The sequence below is a fragment of the Equus przewalskii genome, chromosome 9, assembly GCF_037783145.1.
Source record: "Equus przewalskii isolate Varuska chromosome 9, EquPr2, whole genome shotgun sequence".
Classification (NCBI taxonomy): Eukaryota; Metazoa; Chordata; class Mammalia; order Perissodactyla; family Equidae; genus Equus; species Equus przewalskii.
Window position 1 is genome coordinate 20,091,095 of NC_091839.1, and position 16,414 is coordinate 20,107,508.

A 16,414-nucleotide genomic window follows, 5' to 3' on the forward strand; every position below is an offset into this window, starting at 1 on the left:
CATCTTGGAGCCTAAATAGCACTATGTCAGCTGCTTGTGTAAGAGGATGCTTCTCCCTCCTACTGGGTCCCAAGCCCCCCGCCCCATTCCTAAGTACCTACCCATATGGTAGGGTCAAGGTCATGAGCCCAGCCCTGCTTGCCTGGTGAGCTTCCTAGGGGGTGGTAGGTCTATGGATAGACTCATTGGAGGAGTTCAGCCCAAAGACAAAAAATTATGTGATTTTTCAGGCCTGATCACAGGCAAATAGAAAGGCTTTTCCTGGCTGTCCTCATGGGGAAGCCGTCCTCCACGCACTCTTGACTCTCCAGGAGCTGGACTGCTGGGACCTGCTTCTCCAGTGCATATGATTTTGCACAAGCCCAGAAGGCAGGACTTAGGGGCTCTTGTCCTTCCTTGTTGTCTTACTTGGGCAAACTCCTTGCCTGCCTGAGCTTCACGGTCCATCTGTCACATGCAGAAATGGGCCGTAGGTGATCTTAAATGGGGAGTCACAGTTGACTTTGTGGTCTGAAGTTTCCTTTTCTGAGCTTGTGGCCCTTGGTTCTTGCCACAGTCTTCCTGTCTAAGCTTCCTCTGCCCTCCTGTATCTGAAACTTTCTCTTCTCTCTCTGAGAGGGACCCCAGAAGGCAGGCTGTCCCAGGGCATGAGGACAGGATGTCGCTGCAGCTGCTGCTGTTGCTGCCTGTGCTGTGGGGAGGTGAGTGGTCAAGGGGAGGAGGGAACCCCACTCTGGGGAGGCCCTGGAGCTTCAGGCTGAGTTTCTCTTTCTCCCAGTGCCCACAGTTCAGGGTCAGAGCTACCCGCTGGAGCCACCTATGTCCCTGACAGTGCAGGAGGGCCTGTGTGTCGTCGTGCCCTGCAAATTTTCCTATCCGTGGACGACCCTTGGAACGCTCTACATGTTTTGGATCCGGAAAGGGGTGGATAGAAACCATGATTCTTTGGTGGCTACAAACAAACCAAACCGGAAGCTGCACGAGAGCACCCAGGGCCGGTTCTTCCTCCTCGGAGACACCCAGGCCCGGAACTGCTCCATGAGCATCAGAGACGTCAACCTGGGGGACAGCGGGACTTACTTCTTTCGTACGGAGGACTCCATTAGGGAATACCCATATCTAGATAAGACGTTCTCTCTGAATGTGACAGGTATGGTGGTGGCCCAGGGAAAAGCCCCAGAGGGTGGGGCACTGGAAATAGAATAATGAAGGTTCTGTTCTTCCTGAGGTTAGGATGGGGTGGAGATAGTCATGAAAAGACCCTGGGCAGGCTGAAAACACGCTGAGGGGACCCAACCTCCTCTCTGTCCTCTCCAGCCCTGATCCACAGGCCACACATCCATATCTCGGGGTCCCTGGAGTCCGGCCGACCCAGAAATCTTACCTGCTCTGTGCCCTGGGCCTGTGAGCAGGGCACTCCCCCCATCTTCTCTTGGACATCAGCTGCCCTCATCTCTCTCGGACCCAGGACCCTCCTTTCATCAGTTCTTACCCTTACCCCACGGCCCCAGGACAATGGCACCAACCTCACCTGTCAGGTGAAGTTCCCTGCTGCTGGTGTGACTGTGGAAATGACCATCCAGCTCAACGTCACCTGTGAGTGCTGGGCCAGGACACCCGGATCCCTGAGGGGGTAGAGCCAGGGCAGAGCTGGGGCAGGGCTTGATGCTGGGGTCCTGCTAGTCCTACAGGAAAGGATCCTCCTTTATCTGTTTCCATGGGTCCTGGGGGGAAAGGCCCAATACCCACCCAGCTGTCACCAGGGATGTTGAGGCTGCTACATCCTTCTGTCCCAGATGCTCCACAGAACATGGCCATCAGCATCTCCCAAGGAAACAGCACAGGTAGGAAAGAACCTCTTCTCTCCAGAGCTGAGATGGATGTAGGGTCTAGCTGGATCTAGTACTCCAATTGACCGGGGACCAAGTGAGAGAAAAGTGAGAAGCCAGCTACTGATGTCAGAGGTGGGGTGAGCACAAGGGGAAAGCCCCCAGATACCCCAGCTCCCTGAAGTTAACCTTTTGCTCACCCCAGAAAGATACTTTTCTCTGGCCAAATCCAACAGAAGCTATCGCATCCCTCTAGGTTCACCCTCCTTTCTGATGTTTCACCCGCTCCTTCTTCTGCAGACCCCTCATGACCCATCAACTGTTCACTATTTCCCTGTCCTGAGCCCTCTGTCCTCCATCTGCCTGACACTCTGAGCAGCTCCAGGGAAGTCGTCTGGACGTCTTCTGAAGGCCTGATGCCCGGTCCCCTCTTGTCCCCTCCTCAAAATTAGTGTGGAGTGAGATTTCCCCTTCGCGCACTCCATCTCTCTCTGTCTTTGTCTCTTTCTCTGCATTTCTCTTCCCAAAGCCTTCAAGATCCTGCATAACATGTCAACTCTTCCCGTCCTGGAGGGCCAGGCTGTGCGGCTGCTCTGTGTTGCTGACAGCAACCCCCCTGCAGAGCTGAGCTGGTTCCGGGGATCCCCAGCCCTCAACGCCACCCCCATCTCCACCAGCGCCGTCCTGGAGCTGCCTCACACGGGGAGTGCAGGAGACTTCACCTGCCTCGCTCGGCACGCGCTGGGCTCCCAAAATGTCTCTGTGAGCCTCTCCACAGTCTGTGAGTGTGGGGACCCCTGGGGCAGGAAAGCTGGGTCCTGGGGAGGGGAGCGGCACTGCTGACCTTCTCCTCCCTCCCCACAGACCCCCCACAGCTGCTGGGACCCTCCTGCTCCTGGGAGGACGAGGGTCTGCACTGTGGCTGCTCCTCCCGAGCCCAGCCGGCCCCCTCCCTGCGCTGGCGGCTGGGGGAGCGTCTGCTGGAGGGGAACAGCAGCAACGCCTCCTTCACCATCACCTCCAGCTCCTCCGGGCCCTGGGCCAAGAGCTCCCTGAGCCTCAGCTGGGGGCTCAGCTCCGGCCTCAGAGTCAGCTGTGAGGCCACAAATGTCCACGGGGCCCAGAGTGCCAGTGTCCTGCTGCTGCCAGGTCAGAGGTCGCCGAGGGGTGACGCCTTGGGAGTGAGGACCCCGGAACCTTGTTTTAGTTTCCTAGGGCTGCGCTAACAAAGTACCTCAGACAGGAGGTTAAAAAATGGAGATTTATCATGTCACAGTTCTGGAGGCCAGAAGCCTGTGATCAAGGTGTCAGCAGGGCTGGTTCCCTCTGAGGCTGTGAGACTCTGTTCCAGACCTCTCCCTCAGCTTCTGCTGGTTTGCTGGCAATCGTTGGAGTTCCTTGCCATGTAGAAACATCACCCCAATCTCCATTTTTCAAGGTGTTCTCCCTGTCTGTTTGTAAATTTCCTGTTTTTAATGAGGACACAAGTTATATTGGATCAGGTCAAGCTAATGACCTCATTTTACCATTACCGCTGTAAAGATCCTGTCTCCAAATAAGGTCATATTCTGAGGTCTGGGGCAGGGGATACAGTGAGGGGCGTGGATTTCAAATATGAATTTTGAGGGGGAAAGAGTTTAACCCATAACAGCTCCAGAGAGATGGAGCTTGGAGGAGAGGAGCCCCAAGACCTGGACCGGAGTGGCTGAGGGTGTAAGTTCCTTAGTCCTGTGGCCAGGAGAAGGGGCTGGTCCAGGGTCTACAGGACAATGGAATGCAGAGCGACTGAGTCCTGTTTGAGGACTGGGTACACTCAGGGAACAGACAGAGGGAGAAGTGTACTGGGGTTCGAGTAAACACTAAAGTCAAATTATCTACAGGTAAACCAGAACCCAGGGCCAGGGTGTTCCTGGGAGCAGTTGGGGGAGCTGGCATCATGGCCCTGCTTTCTCTCTGCCTTTTTCTCATCTTCAGGTGAGAGTGGGCTCCAGGGACAGAGGGAGAGGCTTGGGGTGAGAACGGAATAAGGTCTCAGAATCTCAAGAAACCTGAGCTGGAGGAACTGGACTGGTTGGAAAGCCAGGAGCCGGGGAAGGGAGGCTGAGCAGTGGTGGCATGAATCAGCCTGTAACCAACAGGGCCAAACATGCAGTCTTTTCCCAGCTCTTGGTCCAGCTCTTGGGTTGGGGGAGCACCTGGAGAGAGGCCCCACCTCCTCCTACCTCATTCAGCACTTCCATCGTCTTTACAGGGAGTAGAGGGTGGCCTGCCTACTCCGGGCCCTAAATAACCAGGCTGAAATGCCCGGGGCTGTTCCCTTAGAGTGAAGACCTGCAGGAAGAAGGCAGGCCAGCCAGTGCAGAGGGCGGACGACATGAATCCAGTCGAGGGCTCAGGCTCCGGGGTGAGTGAAGGAAGATGAGCTCCATTTAACATTATCCCTGGTGGATGCCTCTTGGGAATGGCCCTGGGGCATTTCCATATTTACATCCAACACTCCCAGAGTTCCACATGCTGTGGTCATTTTAAATTATCGACTCACCTGCTCTGATGGTTCTGTTTCTGATGGGGTAAGTATAGAGTTCAATTGGTTTGTCGGGGGTATTTATGACTCATAATCTTATTATCACTTTCCCCTGGAAATGTTAGCCTTTCCTTCTGTTGTTGATTACTGGAGAAGAGTAATGGCCCAAACCTAGTGTGTGTCAGATCCATTGGGTACAGGAAGGATGGTGGACACGGGCTTTGGAGTAGAGACCCCCGAGCACCCCAAAGTCACAATTCATCACCCCATTTTGCACTTTTCAAATCTACCGGCAAGTTTATTTAATTATCAATACTGAATCTATGGAAGCACCCTTTACATAGAATAAAATGCACCCATTTTAAGTGTAAGTTACATGAATTTTGACAAATGTGTACACCCTGTAACCATGTCCCCAATCAAGATGAGGGACATTTCCATCACTCCCAAAATTCCCCTGTTCCCCTTCCCAGTCAACCCCCTCTTCCCAGCAATCACTGATTTCTGTCGCTAAAGATTAGTTTTATCCATTCTGGAAATTCATAGAAATGGAACCTGCAACATGTACTCTATATAGCTGGTTCTATCACTACCTCAAAGATATAAAAGTCCTAAACAGGTATGCCCCCAATAACAGAGCATCATCCATCACAAGAAATGAACCAAAACTGACAGGACTGCAAAGAGAAATAGACACACCTACAATCATAGTTGATTATTTCAAAACTCCTTTCTCCATAACTAGTAGAACGAGGAGACAGACAATCATTTTTTTAAATTCAGTTTACTTAGTTCCCTGTCCTGTTTCTCCTTGGTCCATCTTGGGAATGGAGTCCTCAGGGTGTGCTAAGCCCCCATCAGGAATCCTGGGGATGGAATCATGGATGCCAGGAATCAGGATGTATCTTTTCCATTACTTTGCTTTCAAAGTTTCAGTGAACTTTATTTTAATGACTGTCTCTTGTAGTCAGTCGAGCCCAGTGGTTCAAAGCTCTGGAGCCAGACTGCCTACATCTAAGCCTCCTTTCCCTACTGACGAGCTGTGTGACCCTGGACAAATGATATGCCCTCTCTGATGTCTCTTTATTTTCTGTGACATGGACATCTGAGGCCACCCTGTGTCACTGAGTTGTGAGGAGTACTTAAAACAGTACCTGGGAGACACTGAGCACAGTGCTCATTACCACATATCAGAGCCCTTCCCTTCTCCAGTGAGTGAGTCCCAAGGGTGGTTTGTGGTTGTTGTCTTCTTCCCTGTTGCATCCCCAGGACCTAGAGGAATGCCTGACTCATAACTCACAGCAGGTACTCAATAAATATTTCCGGAATAAATCACTGAATAAAGGTCTTGCTGGAAACCATTTTCTATTAAAATCTCTGTCTCTGTCTTTTGATGGGTGAGTTTCATCCATATGCAAATACTGTAGCCATGATTACTCACAGACACGATTCTTTCTTTCCCGTGTTTTGGCTGCAGTAGATTAGCACAGCTGGTCCGTCGTTGACTTTCATCTTGCCTTCGCCCACTCTGGGCAGCCTTCTCTCTCTCTTCTATTTGCTCTTCAATAGCAAAGCCCTTTCCTCCTGATCTGAGAACTGTTTGTCTTTGCCTCTCTGAGCTGCTGTTTGAGGGTTTCTGTTTCATGGGTCTGCAGCCTGAAGGTGCTGTGGGCAGGAAGCAGAGAGGGGCGAGGTGTCTGGTGGAATCTTTCCTGCAGGACCTGGTATCTCTTCCGTCTTCTAGGGCCTGTCTGGAAACTGGGTGTGCCCCCTGCCCCTGCTTTATATTTAAAAATATCTCCTGTCTCAAATTGAGAACTTGAAATGTATTTGGTGTCTATTTGTTTAGTAACTGCTTCTCCTAGGAAACCATCACCTGTATGGTGTCAGGGGCTGGGTCTGCTTTCTTCATTACTGTACACACAGCACCTGGCACACGGCCCCAACAGAGGATGGCGCTATAGCGAGAAAGAGCTGGGTGTGAGTACTGGCTCAGGGGTGCATGTATAGAGACGTGTGTCTTCAGGGCAATGCATGTAATCTCTCTTAGCGTTAGTTTTACTGTTTGTAAGCTAAACATTACAACAGTCTCTACTACCCGCATCTTTTTTTAGAATACAATGCATTTAATATAAACACCCACTAAGGATTGGAAAATCTTAACAATCTTAATTATAAACTATTTTTGAATAAATGAACGGGTAAATAATCAGAGTTCCATCTGCCACAATCACATTCTGGTCTTGGCTGCCCTCTCCCAGACCCTGTTGCCCGGCTCTGAATCCATTCTCTTCCTTCCATTCAGGCGCATCAGCACCAGGTCAGGACAGACTCCCCCTCAGATGACCCAGCCGCTGCTGGGGCGAACCCCATCTCAAGAGAGGAACAGGAGCTCAACTATGCTTTCCTCAGATTTCACAAGCCTCAGGGACAAAAAGGCACCAACACCGAGTACGCAGAGATCAAGACACACAAGTGAGGATTTATTTTCTCATAATTCTGGAGGCTGAAAGTCAGATCCACAAGTCAGCAGGGCTGGTTCCTTCTGAGGCCTCTCTCCTGGGCTTGCAGACAGCTGTGTCCTCCGTGTGGCTTCATATGGTCTTTCTTCTGTTTGTGTCTGTGTCCTAACTTCCTCTTCTGATAAAGGTACAGGGTGTATTGGATTAGGGCACACCCTAATGACCTCATTTTGACTGAATTACTTCTTTAAAGACCCTGTCTCCAAATAAAGTCTCATCCTAAGGTTCTGGGGCTTAGGATTTCAACTTATTAATTTTATGATTTTTCTGCCCATAACACTCAGCCTTTGACTATTTTAAAATTAATGCCATTCTTGGCATTGGTATGAATCCCTGTTGTATGTGGAAAACCACAGGGATTGTGTTAGAAATAACTGAGTTTAAATCCACCTATGCCACTTACTGAGTGAGTCCCTTTAATCTCTCTGTGTTCACTTTGCTGTCCTGCAAAGCAGAGGAATCATCCCTTTAATCATATTATTGTAAAAGAGGAAAACAGACATAAAAAACAGCTAACAGAATCCTGACGGGAAGCCTTTTGTGAACTCTGAACCCAGGCTTGCGTCAGGACTTGTGGCTGTGTTAACAGAAAGTTTCTGCTCACAATTTCTCCTAAGACTTGGAGGGGCCAGTCCCAGAGGCCACAGAACTTTTTCCCTCAGATTGGAATGAGGCAAGAATGGCTACTCTTAGCACTGCTATCAAACTATATACCGTAGATCCCTCTCAGTGCAAGGAATGCAAGAAATAGAAATAAGAGCTCTCCAGGTCATAAAGCAAGAAGAAAAACAGATTATTCACAGACAATATGATTGTGCCCTAGAAAATTTACAGTTATGCGCAAAGAAGCTGCCAAAACCAATAAAAGAGTTTGGCAAAGTGTTAAGACACTCTTTCAAATTACAAACTTCCTTTGCAATGCTATGTATTAGCCAACGACAATGAGAAATTATTATTTTTTTCCTGCAGGGAAAGACTCACCCTGAGCTAACATATGTTGCCAATCTTCCTCTTTTTAAAATTTTTTTCCCTAAAGCCCCAGTGTGTGATTGTATATCCTAGTTGTAAGGCATTCCAGTTCTTCTATGTGAGCTGCTGCCCCCACATGGCAACTGACTGACGGGTGGTGTGGTTCCTCTACCAGGAAGCAAACCCGGGCTGAGGAAGCAGTGAGCACCGAGCTTCAACCAGTAGGCCATCATGACCGGCTCTGAAGATTGTTTTTAAAGACACAATTTACAGTACCTGAAGCTATGAAATAAATTGGATGAAATATATGTAAGTCCTGTACATTGTAAAAAATAAATATTTTTATTTATTTTAAATATTGCTTAGATAAATGAAAGAAGACCTAAATAAATGGAGGTATATGTCATGTTCATGGATTGGGAGACTCAATATTGTAGGATGGCAGTTTTCCCAAAGTGATGGATAAATTCAATGCAACCTCAAATTCTCAGTGAGAGCTTCTGTAGAAATTGACAAGCTAATTCTAAACTATGGAAAGAAAAGCAAACAACTAGAGTTTTCTAAGAAATCTTGAAAACTGGCAATTAATCCTTTGACGGGGACACTTCCAGTTCCTGTCCCATTGTCCCAGGGGTCCCACCTCTTCCTGCACAGCCACCAGTTACAAGGGACACACATCTCCGCCATATCCTGTAGCAGGTTCCTTTCTCCAACAACTCCAGAGGGCTTCCAGTGGGGGAGGATTCCCCACGTGGTGGTCCTCATTCCATGGCACCAAAACCCCCAGCAGAGGGGTCTGCATGGGCAAAGCCCCAGAGGCAGGGCAGAGCTTGTCATGTTCCAGAACCGTGAGGGGAAGTGTAGCCAGGCAAGGGAACAGCTGTCCACAAGTCAGTCATGGAGGCCATGGGGTCACTATGGCAAAGTGGACACTTGCTCTCTCTCCTTTCCTTCTCCCTACAAGCACATCCCACAGGAAATCCCAGCTGTCCTCTTGAGAGCACACCGCGGTCCGGGCCCTCTGCCGTCTTATGTGTGCTGCCCCACTGACTCCTCATGACCTCCCACCTTCAGAGTCCTGGTCACATCCCTTCTGCCAATTCCATCTAGATTTCTATTCTCCTGCTGCCTTGTCCAGCTCCCCACTTTCAGGAAGGACACTCTTGTCCTGGTCTGTCAAATTCACCTCGCTGTCTCATCTCAGAAGAGAGTAGGACTTATCCCTGTATGTTTGGAGAAATGAAGGACAGGGTAAGTGACTGAAAGACCACCTCCCCGTATTTGCAAGAAACATAACTGAAACTGAAGGATGAGAAAGGTGGAAATGACAAGATGTCAACAGACAGACCATGGAAGAACTAAACAGGAGAGAACTGGTGTCACTGTCTTAACATCAGATGAGTGAGTTCTGGAGGCAAAGAGTGTTAGGAATGGGCACTTCATAAAAGCCAAAGGTTTAGTCCCCGCTCCCGAAATATAAAATTCTAAACCTGTATACGTCTACAATAGAGTCTCAAAACACACATAGTCACGGAATTACAGCACCTGTCACAGGGAGCTCCAGGTGCTGAGACACTCATTGTCTCCCCACTGGACAGTGACTTTTGGAGCAGCCTCAGGGCTGCTTTGTGACCTCATGAGCAGAGAGGTGTTGTCTACCATGTGGACGCTGAGGGAGGAAGGACAGTTGACCCCCTCACACCCCAGCCTCCCCCATCTCCCACATCCTTACATCCCAGCCCTGGACCGTCCTCCATAGACACCTACAGCCTGTGACTCAGAGGATCTGACCACAAGGCACCCAATTTCACTTCACAGAAGATGCCCCTGAGAGGAGGGGCATCAAGAGGGAGGCAGGAGATGCGGCTCAGGCCCTGTGTGGGGTGTGGATTTGGGTGAGGGTCTCATCCTTCCTGGTCCAGGGCCCCAGGAGTGGATCTGGTTGGTGGCTGGTTGACTCCAATGTTGTCCCGGCGATGACAAGTGTCTGGGGTGAAGTTCCTCCTCTGAGGAGGGCCACTGTTCTGACTTCACCCTCAGTTTCCTGTTGGAACCTCCTCTAAATCTTGAAACTTTTACTTCCTTAGAGAGAACCTTGAGAAACAGATTTTCTTGGCACACCTGGTGCATCCAACCCCAGACATGTTGCTGTTGCTGCTGCTGCTGCTATTGGCCCTGCTCTGGTGGAGGAAGGGGGCCGAGGGCAAGAGGGAGCCCAGGAAGCATTACCCACTGCAGGTGCAGGGGTCAGTGATGGGGCAGGATGGCTTGTGTGTTTTCCTGTCCTGCTCCTTCTCCTACCCCTGGAATGTCTGGGTTATCTTTATACCGGCTCACGGCTACTCGTTCCGGGAAGGGATCAATCCAGACCAGGATGTTCCAGTGGCCACAAACAACCCAGATCATGAATTGCAGAATGAGACCCAGCGCTGATTCCACCTTCTTTGGGACCTCCATCTTTGCAACTGCCCCCTGGACATCAGAGATGTTGGGAGGGGGGACAACGGTTCATACTTTTTTCAAGTAGAGAGAGGAATTATAAAATGGAGTTAGATATCTAACCATCTCATGTACACATGATGGGTAAGTTTTGGCACCAGGAGATGCCACAGGGGGAGGACACGGGGGTCCTTGGGCTGAGCTCGGATCGGACTCTCCATCCTTGGAAAGGGTTGGGGTACTGTGTGTTGGGGCTCAGAGGGAGGAGCTGGACCAAAGCTTGATGCTTCTCTCAGGCCCGAACCTCGAACCCTCCCTCCTGATCCACATGTCTCCCTGTCTCCTCACCAACTTTGACCCGAGTGACCAACATTTCCATCCCAGGGACCCTGAATTGTGGCTGCCCCAGGAACTTCACTTACTCTGTGCCCTGGGCCTGTGAGTGGGAGACACCTCTCATCTTCTCCTGGATGGGAGCCTCTGTCTCCACCTCATTCACTCCTCGCTGTTCACCTTCATCTGAGCCCCAGGACCATGGCACCAGCCTCACCTGTCAGGTGACCTTGCCTGGGGATAGAGTGACCACGACAAGGACCATCTACCTCAACGTGTCCTGTGAGTGCTATACCAGGACACACGAGTCCCTGATGGGGTCTCGTGGGCAGTAGGGATGGGAGGTCAGGGCCTTGGATGCTGGTGTTGGGTCCCAGCATCCAGGCTGGGAGGGGGTCAGGAGGACACTCACCTCCACACTTCCCCCACCTATGCAGCTCCTGGGGAAAATGATCAATGTCCAGCCAGCCTCCACCACTGATGCAAGAAAACCATGTCTTTCTGTCCCAGACTCTCCACAGGCTTGATCTTCACCATCTTCCCAGGAAACAGCACAGGTGAGACATGGCTGGGCTGCAGGGAGCTTGGCCTCTTCCAGCTCAAGGCAGGACCAGGTCCCTGCCTCACCCTGGACTCACCCCAGTGACCAGAGACCCTCTCGTGTGTGAACCCAGTGGTCCCTCCCATCCTCAGCCCCCATGGCCTCTGTGAGCAGCTGTCCCCGTTGACTCCTCACTCCCCTCAGACTTCTCCACCCACCTCGGCTCCACAAGGAGAACAGGGCGACATTCACAGTGCAGAGCTCACCTCTCGAGACCCCTTATCACCCGTCTACTGACGATTTCTCCAACCTCATCTTTTAATTTTCTTTAACAACTGTTTATTTAAGGATTTTCTAGCACATAATATATTCACATGGTCAAAAATTCAAAATGCACAGTAGAATCTGTCCTCAGATGCCCAGTCCCCTCCTGGGAAGTGACCAGTGTCCATAGACTTCTCTGAGCCATGGCTTGTTCAACTAAAGGATCTTAGGGACCATTTGATATCATTAGTACACACTGTCCTCATTCTTCTCCATGACTGTGAAGTATTCCATGGCCTGGATGGACTCTGGTTCTGTCTGCTCTTCTGTTAATGGAATACCGTGGCATTCATTTTATTCATTTATAACCTAAACGCTGCAACGAATAATTGTGTATCTACTTTCTCATGTGTGTGTGTATGCCTTTGGATAAATTCCTAAAAATGAAAGAGCTGGCTCATGTATTCTTTCTACATTTTTTTTTTGATTGAGGTGTAACTGACATATAACATGTAACAGTTACAGGCTTACAATATAACAATTCAATATTTGTATACATTGTGAAATGATCACCACCATTAGTCTAGTTAACATCCGTCACCATATATAGCTACGGAAATTTGTTTTCCTTGTGATGGGAACTTATAGCATCTCTCTCATAGCAACTTGCAAATATGCAATACTGTATTGTTAACTAGGGTCACCATGCTGTACATTATATCCCCATAACATATTTATTTTATACCTGGAAGCTTGTACCCCCTACCCCTTGCCTCTGGCAACCACCAACCTGTTCCCTGTATCCAGGAGCTTGTTTTTTTTTTCTTTTTAGATTCCACATATAAGCGAGATCATACAGTATTTATCCTTCTCTGACTGACTTATTTCATTTAGCATAATACCTCAGGTTTCATCCAGGTTGTCACACACGAAAAGACTTCATTCTGTTTATGAGTCAGTAGCATCCCGTTGTATATATATACTGCATCTCCTTTATCCATTCGTCTGTCACTGGGCACTTAGGTTGCTTCCAAGTGTTGGCTATTGTGGATTATGCTGCACTGAACATGGGGTGGAGTATATATAACTTTTCAAAGAAGTGTTTTCATTTTCTTCAGATATATACCAGGAAGTGGAATCACCTGATCATATGGCATTTCGATTTTAAATTTTTTGAGGAACCTCCATATGGTTTCTGACAGTGGCTGCACCAATTCACATTCATACCAACAGTGCGCAAGGGTTCGTTTTCTCTACCTACATCCTCTATTTTTGAAAAATGTGCCCACATTGTTTTCCATCGAGGGTGGAGAAGCTGACATCCCCTCCAGCAATGGGTGAAGTGTAGGTGTTCTCCCTGCCTCACCAAACCAGGGGGAGGGGTGAAACTTTTAGGTCTTTGACCATATTGGCATCTCCGTGGAGGTTTGATTGTCTTTTCTCTTGTTATGCATGATGTTGCACATGACTTTATACAATAAAGAGTCATCTGTGTTTCTTTTGTTCTGTGACTGTCTCTTTACGTTCTCTGCTCATCTATGGAGTGGCTTGATTTTTCTTATTCACTCTTGGAAACTTTTTTCAAGTGAGAGGAATTAGCCGTTGTTCTGTCGTAAGAGTTGTGACTTTCCTCGGTATGCCGTCACCTTTTCCTTGGTGGCCAGTAATTGTTACAATGCTTAGGGATCTATTTACGGGTGTGGTCACATTTATCAACCTCTTCTCTATGGTCTGCTTCTCCCACTTTGTGTATAAAAACAACTCTTGGGGCAGGCCCGGTGGCGCACAGCGGTTAAGTTCGCACGTTCCACTTCTCAGCGGCCTGGGGTTCACCGGTCTGGATCCCGGGTGCCGACGTTGCACTGCTTGGCAAAAGCCATGCTGTGGTAGGCGTCTCATGTATAAAGTAGAGGAAGATGAGCACGGATGTTAACTCAGGGCCAGTCTTTCTCAGCAAAAAGAGGAGGATTGGCAGTAGTTAGCTCAGGGCTAATCTTCCTCAGAAAACAAACAAACAGCTCCCCGCTTTTCCTCCTGTGGCCTCATCTCAGAAGGCCCACCCCCACCCCAAATCTTCACTCCCTTTCCTTCGAACCTTGCAGGTCTATTTGTTTTTCCGTGGACATGCACAGGCCTTGGTCATCTTTGCACTCTCTCTGCTTCCTGACTACAATGCCCTTCCACCCTCTCAGCATCATCTTGCTGCCCCTGCTTACCCCTCACACTTGACTTCACAAAGCTGCCTCCTCCAGGGAGCCCTCCTTGCCCTGCCAGTCTCATTTACATTGCTATCCTCAAACCTCCTGCAGCCCAGTGTCACCTCCATCACATGTGTCATGTGGTGTGAGCACCTGTTCCCGGGTCCCCATTCCCCACCAGACTGAGAGTTTCTAAGAGTAAGCCCCGTCAGAGACACCTCATTAAATCAGTAAACTTATGTCAAGCAAAGGCAGAAATGAAGCACAAGAATTTTCAGGGTCAATCTGTGTTCTAAGCGAAGGAAACACGGGATCCTTTGGGGCTGACAACTTGTAAGGACATCTTATAAAGCCCAAGACCCCCCTGCTGTGCTTCCTGGGTCCTGAATCCAGACAGACAGTCCATCAGGACAGAGATGAAGCTACGTCATGGAATGCAGAGAAAGATGGGGCCTGAGCAGTGAGTTCCTGCCCACTCCCTCTCTCTGGGTCCGTCTCCCAGAGTCTGGGTCTCTGTCAGTCTCCATCTGTGTATCTGAGTCTGACCCTCTCAGCCAATATCCATCTGTATCCTTCCTCTTTCTCTTGACCTCTTTGTCTCTCTGACCCTCTGTCTCTTTTTCTCAAGCACCTATGGCCCTGGAGAATGGCTCATCTCTTTCAGTCCTGGACCACCAGTCCCTGTGCCTGGTCTCTGTTGTTGACAGCAACCCACTCGCTAGGCTGAGCAGGGCCCGGGGGAGCCTGACCCTGAGCCCTTCACAGGCCTCGAACCCTGGAGTGCTGGAGCTGCCTCGAGTACATGTCAGAGATGAAGGGGAATTCTCCTCTGAGGTCAGAACCCTCTGGGCTCCCAGCACTTCTTTCTGATCCTCTCCCTGCAGAGCGAGTGTCCAGGTGCTGCACACTGGGCCCCAACCACCCAACGCCCTTCAGCTCACTGGTCCCTGAGCAGGTGTCCCCAGAGCCCTCTGTCTGAGCACTGGAAGATCAGAGTGTGGGGAGTAGTGAGGCCCAGACACAGGTGGTCATGCCTCCAGTGATGGAGGAGGGCTTAGAGAACCAATGTCTAGAGTCCTGCTGGGACTGGAAAGACACAAGATTGTGGTGGAGCAGATGGATCCTTCCTTGTCCCACTTACCTGCGGGGAGTTCAGGACCTGTGGCAGACATGGTCCTGGTTCCCATCAGGGAAGTGGCTTTGACGACTCTGCCCCTCCACCTCTGCCTCATCTTCCTCATGTGAGCATTGTCCCAGGGTGAAGGGGAGGTGTGGGGAGGGTAGTGGGCATGTGGCTTGGCCCCAGAACCTGTCTTAGAGGGGCCCAAAAGGATCAGGGGTCCAGGCATGGAGGAGACTGACAGGGGCGGGGTAGGAATGGAGAATACCCAGTGGGAGCTCCAGTGACTTACCCACCAGGTGTCCAGGATGGTAAGCACTTGCTGTCCTCCACACCTGCCCTCTCCCACCTCAGTCACACTCAGCATCTAAAAGGGAAGAAGGGGTGAGTCTGCTGCCCTCTGCTCCATGATCCAACAGGAGTGAAAGACCTGGTCTCTCCTTTCAGAAAGAGGTCCTGCAGGAGGAAGGCAGCCAGGCCAACGAGGGGTGGGGGGAGTGGAAGATGCAAACATCATCCCGGCTTAATCCCTCAGGTGAGTGACCTGGATGTCTCACTACCCAACATCCCATCACACACCTCCATCAGGATTGGTCCACTCAGCGTGCTCAAAGTGGAGCTGCCACCTTTCCCCCCAAATGGACTTCTCTGCTGCGTTCCCCACCACAGTGATGACACTGTGGCCCCATCTCTAAGACCAGAAACAGAGTGTGGCTGTCCACTTTACCTCCCTCCCTTCACCCCTATGCATCCATCCATAAGTGTTGACCATCCTTCCTCCTACACAACTTATCTTGATGCCTGTCTCCTCCCCATCCTGACTTGGTTCTTCCTGGGGCCTCATTTTTTCTCTGGGTCTCTGAACCCATCTCACCTCCTGCTTCCATCTCTTTCCTTAATACAGGCCTCTAGATTGTGTTTCCAGAGACCATTACCGTCTACTCAATGCACAGTGTGAACAGCTACATGTCCTCTCCATGGCCAGAGACCGAGCTTCAAACACCACAGTCTGGACTTGAAGGCCAGGTGTGGTCTGTCCCCTGCTTGACTCTCCCCCAGATTCCTCCCTCTACCTGCATCTGGCAATGTCTCCACTCCCAGCTGGGCCAAGGCCTCTTTGACTCTGAGACTTTGTATGTGCAGTTCCTTCTCCTGAAATGCCCCTCCCTCTCCATTCCTGCCTCTCAGAGTCCTGCTCATCCCTCAGGTTCAGTCTTAAATGTCACCCAGTGTGTGTGTGTGTGTGTATTTTTGTATGGTTCTCGGCAGAGTGATATTCAGTCATTTATCATAGACTATTAAGCAAGTATTACAGAAGACCTACTATGTGCCTACATTGTTGTGGGTGCTGGGAGGTGCATCGGTGAACACACATCCAAGATCTCTTGTCAAAGAAGTGGGAATTTTGAAGACAAGAAAGATAAAAATCAAATAAATAAATAAGAGCTAACGTTAGAGCATGTTTGATGGTAAAGTCTGTTTGGAGAAAAATCATGCAGAGAAAGGAGCACGTGACATCTTGGGGGCAATTTTCTACATCTGAGAATGTTAGGTGTGATGTTGGAGCAAAGACTTAAGATGGCAAAAAGGTAGGTTCTGCATTTGCCTGAGACAAAATTATCCAGGAAAATGAAGAGAGAGGACACCAAGTGGAATAGTTGGAGTTAGAAGCATG

The 16,414-nt window shown here is 49.9% G+C and overlaps 2 protein-coding genes and 1 long non-coding RNA gene across 6 annotated transcripts in view; 2 read left to right on the forward strand and 1 right to left on the reverse strand.

Moving 5' to 3' along the window:
* The first annotated feature begins 507 nt into the window (after positions 1-507).
* On the forward strand, positions 508-8,250 carry LOC103558378 (sialic acid-binding Ig-like lectin 6). Of its 2 annotated transcripts, XM_070558309.1 has the most exons (10): positions 508-701; positions 779-1,150; positions 1,318-1,596; positions 1,797-1,844; positions 2,359-2,610; positions 2,694-2,978; positions 3,710-3,803; positions 4,152-4,233; positions 6,659-6,828; positions 8,020-8,250. In XM_070558309.1, the coding sequence occupies exons 1-10, from the start codon at positions 659-661 to the stop codon at positions 8,087-8,089; spliced, it is 1,695 nt and encodes a 564-aa protein (XP_070414410.1). In that variant the 5' UTR covers positions 508-658; the 3' UTR covers positions 8,090-8,250. The 2 variants fall into 2 exon arrangements, with proteins under 2 accessions (XP_070414410.1, XP_008529560.2); XM_008531338.2 differs by lacking the exon at positions 1,797-1,844 and having other exon boundaries at positions 546-701.
* Positions 8,251-9,568: 1,318 nt separating this feature from the next.
* Positions 9,569-16,192, forward strand: LOC103558389 (sialic acid-binding Ig-like lectin 8). Of its 2 annotated transcripts, XM_070558345.1 has the most exons (8): positions 9,569-9,739; positions 9,932-10,094; positions 10,201-10,427; positions 10,668-10,898; positions 11,054-11,173; positions 14,248-14,453; positions 15,187-15,274; positions 15,644-16,192. In XM_070558345.1, the coding sequence occupies exons 5-8, from the start codon at positions 11,110-11,112 to the stop codon at positions 15,649-15,651; spliced, it is 366 nt and encodes a 121-aa protein (XP_070414446.1). In that variant the 5' UTR covers positions 9,569-9,739; positions 9,932-10,094; positions 10,201-10,427; positions 10,668-10,898; positions 11,054-11,109; the 3' UTR covers positions 15,652-16,192. The 2 variants fall into 2 exon arrangements, 1 of the variants encoding a protein (XP_070414446.1); XR_011522407.1 differs by lacking the exons at positions 9,569-9,739; positions 9,932-10,094; positions 10,201-10,427; ... (1 more) ...; positions 15,187-15,274; positions 15,644-16,192 and adding an exon at positions 12,540-12,671 and having other exon boundaries at positions 10,761-10,898.
* The window catches only part of LOC103558377 (uncharacterized), a 28,502-nt gene continuing 23,561 nt past the window's right edge, over positions 11,474-16,414 (reverse strand). For both annotated transcript variants that reach the window (XR_011522408.1, XR_011522409.1), the window contains 2 exons: positions 15,032-15,106; positions 11,474-13,366 (listed from right to left, as the gene is read on the reverse strand). This is a non-coding gene — a long non-coding RNA (uncharacterized lncRNA). The remainder of the gene's footprint in view (positions 13,367-15,031; positions 15,107-16,414) is intronic.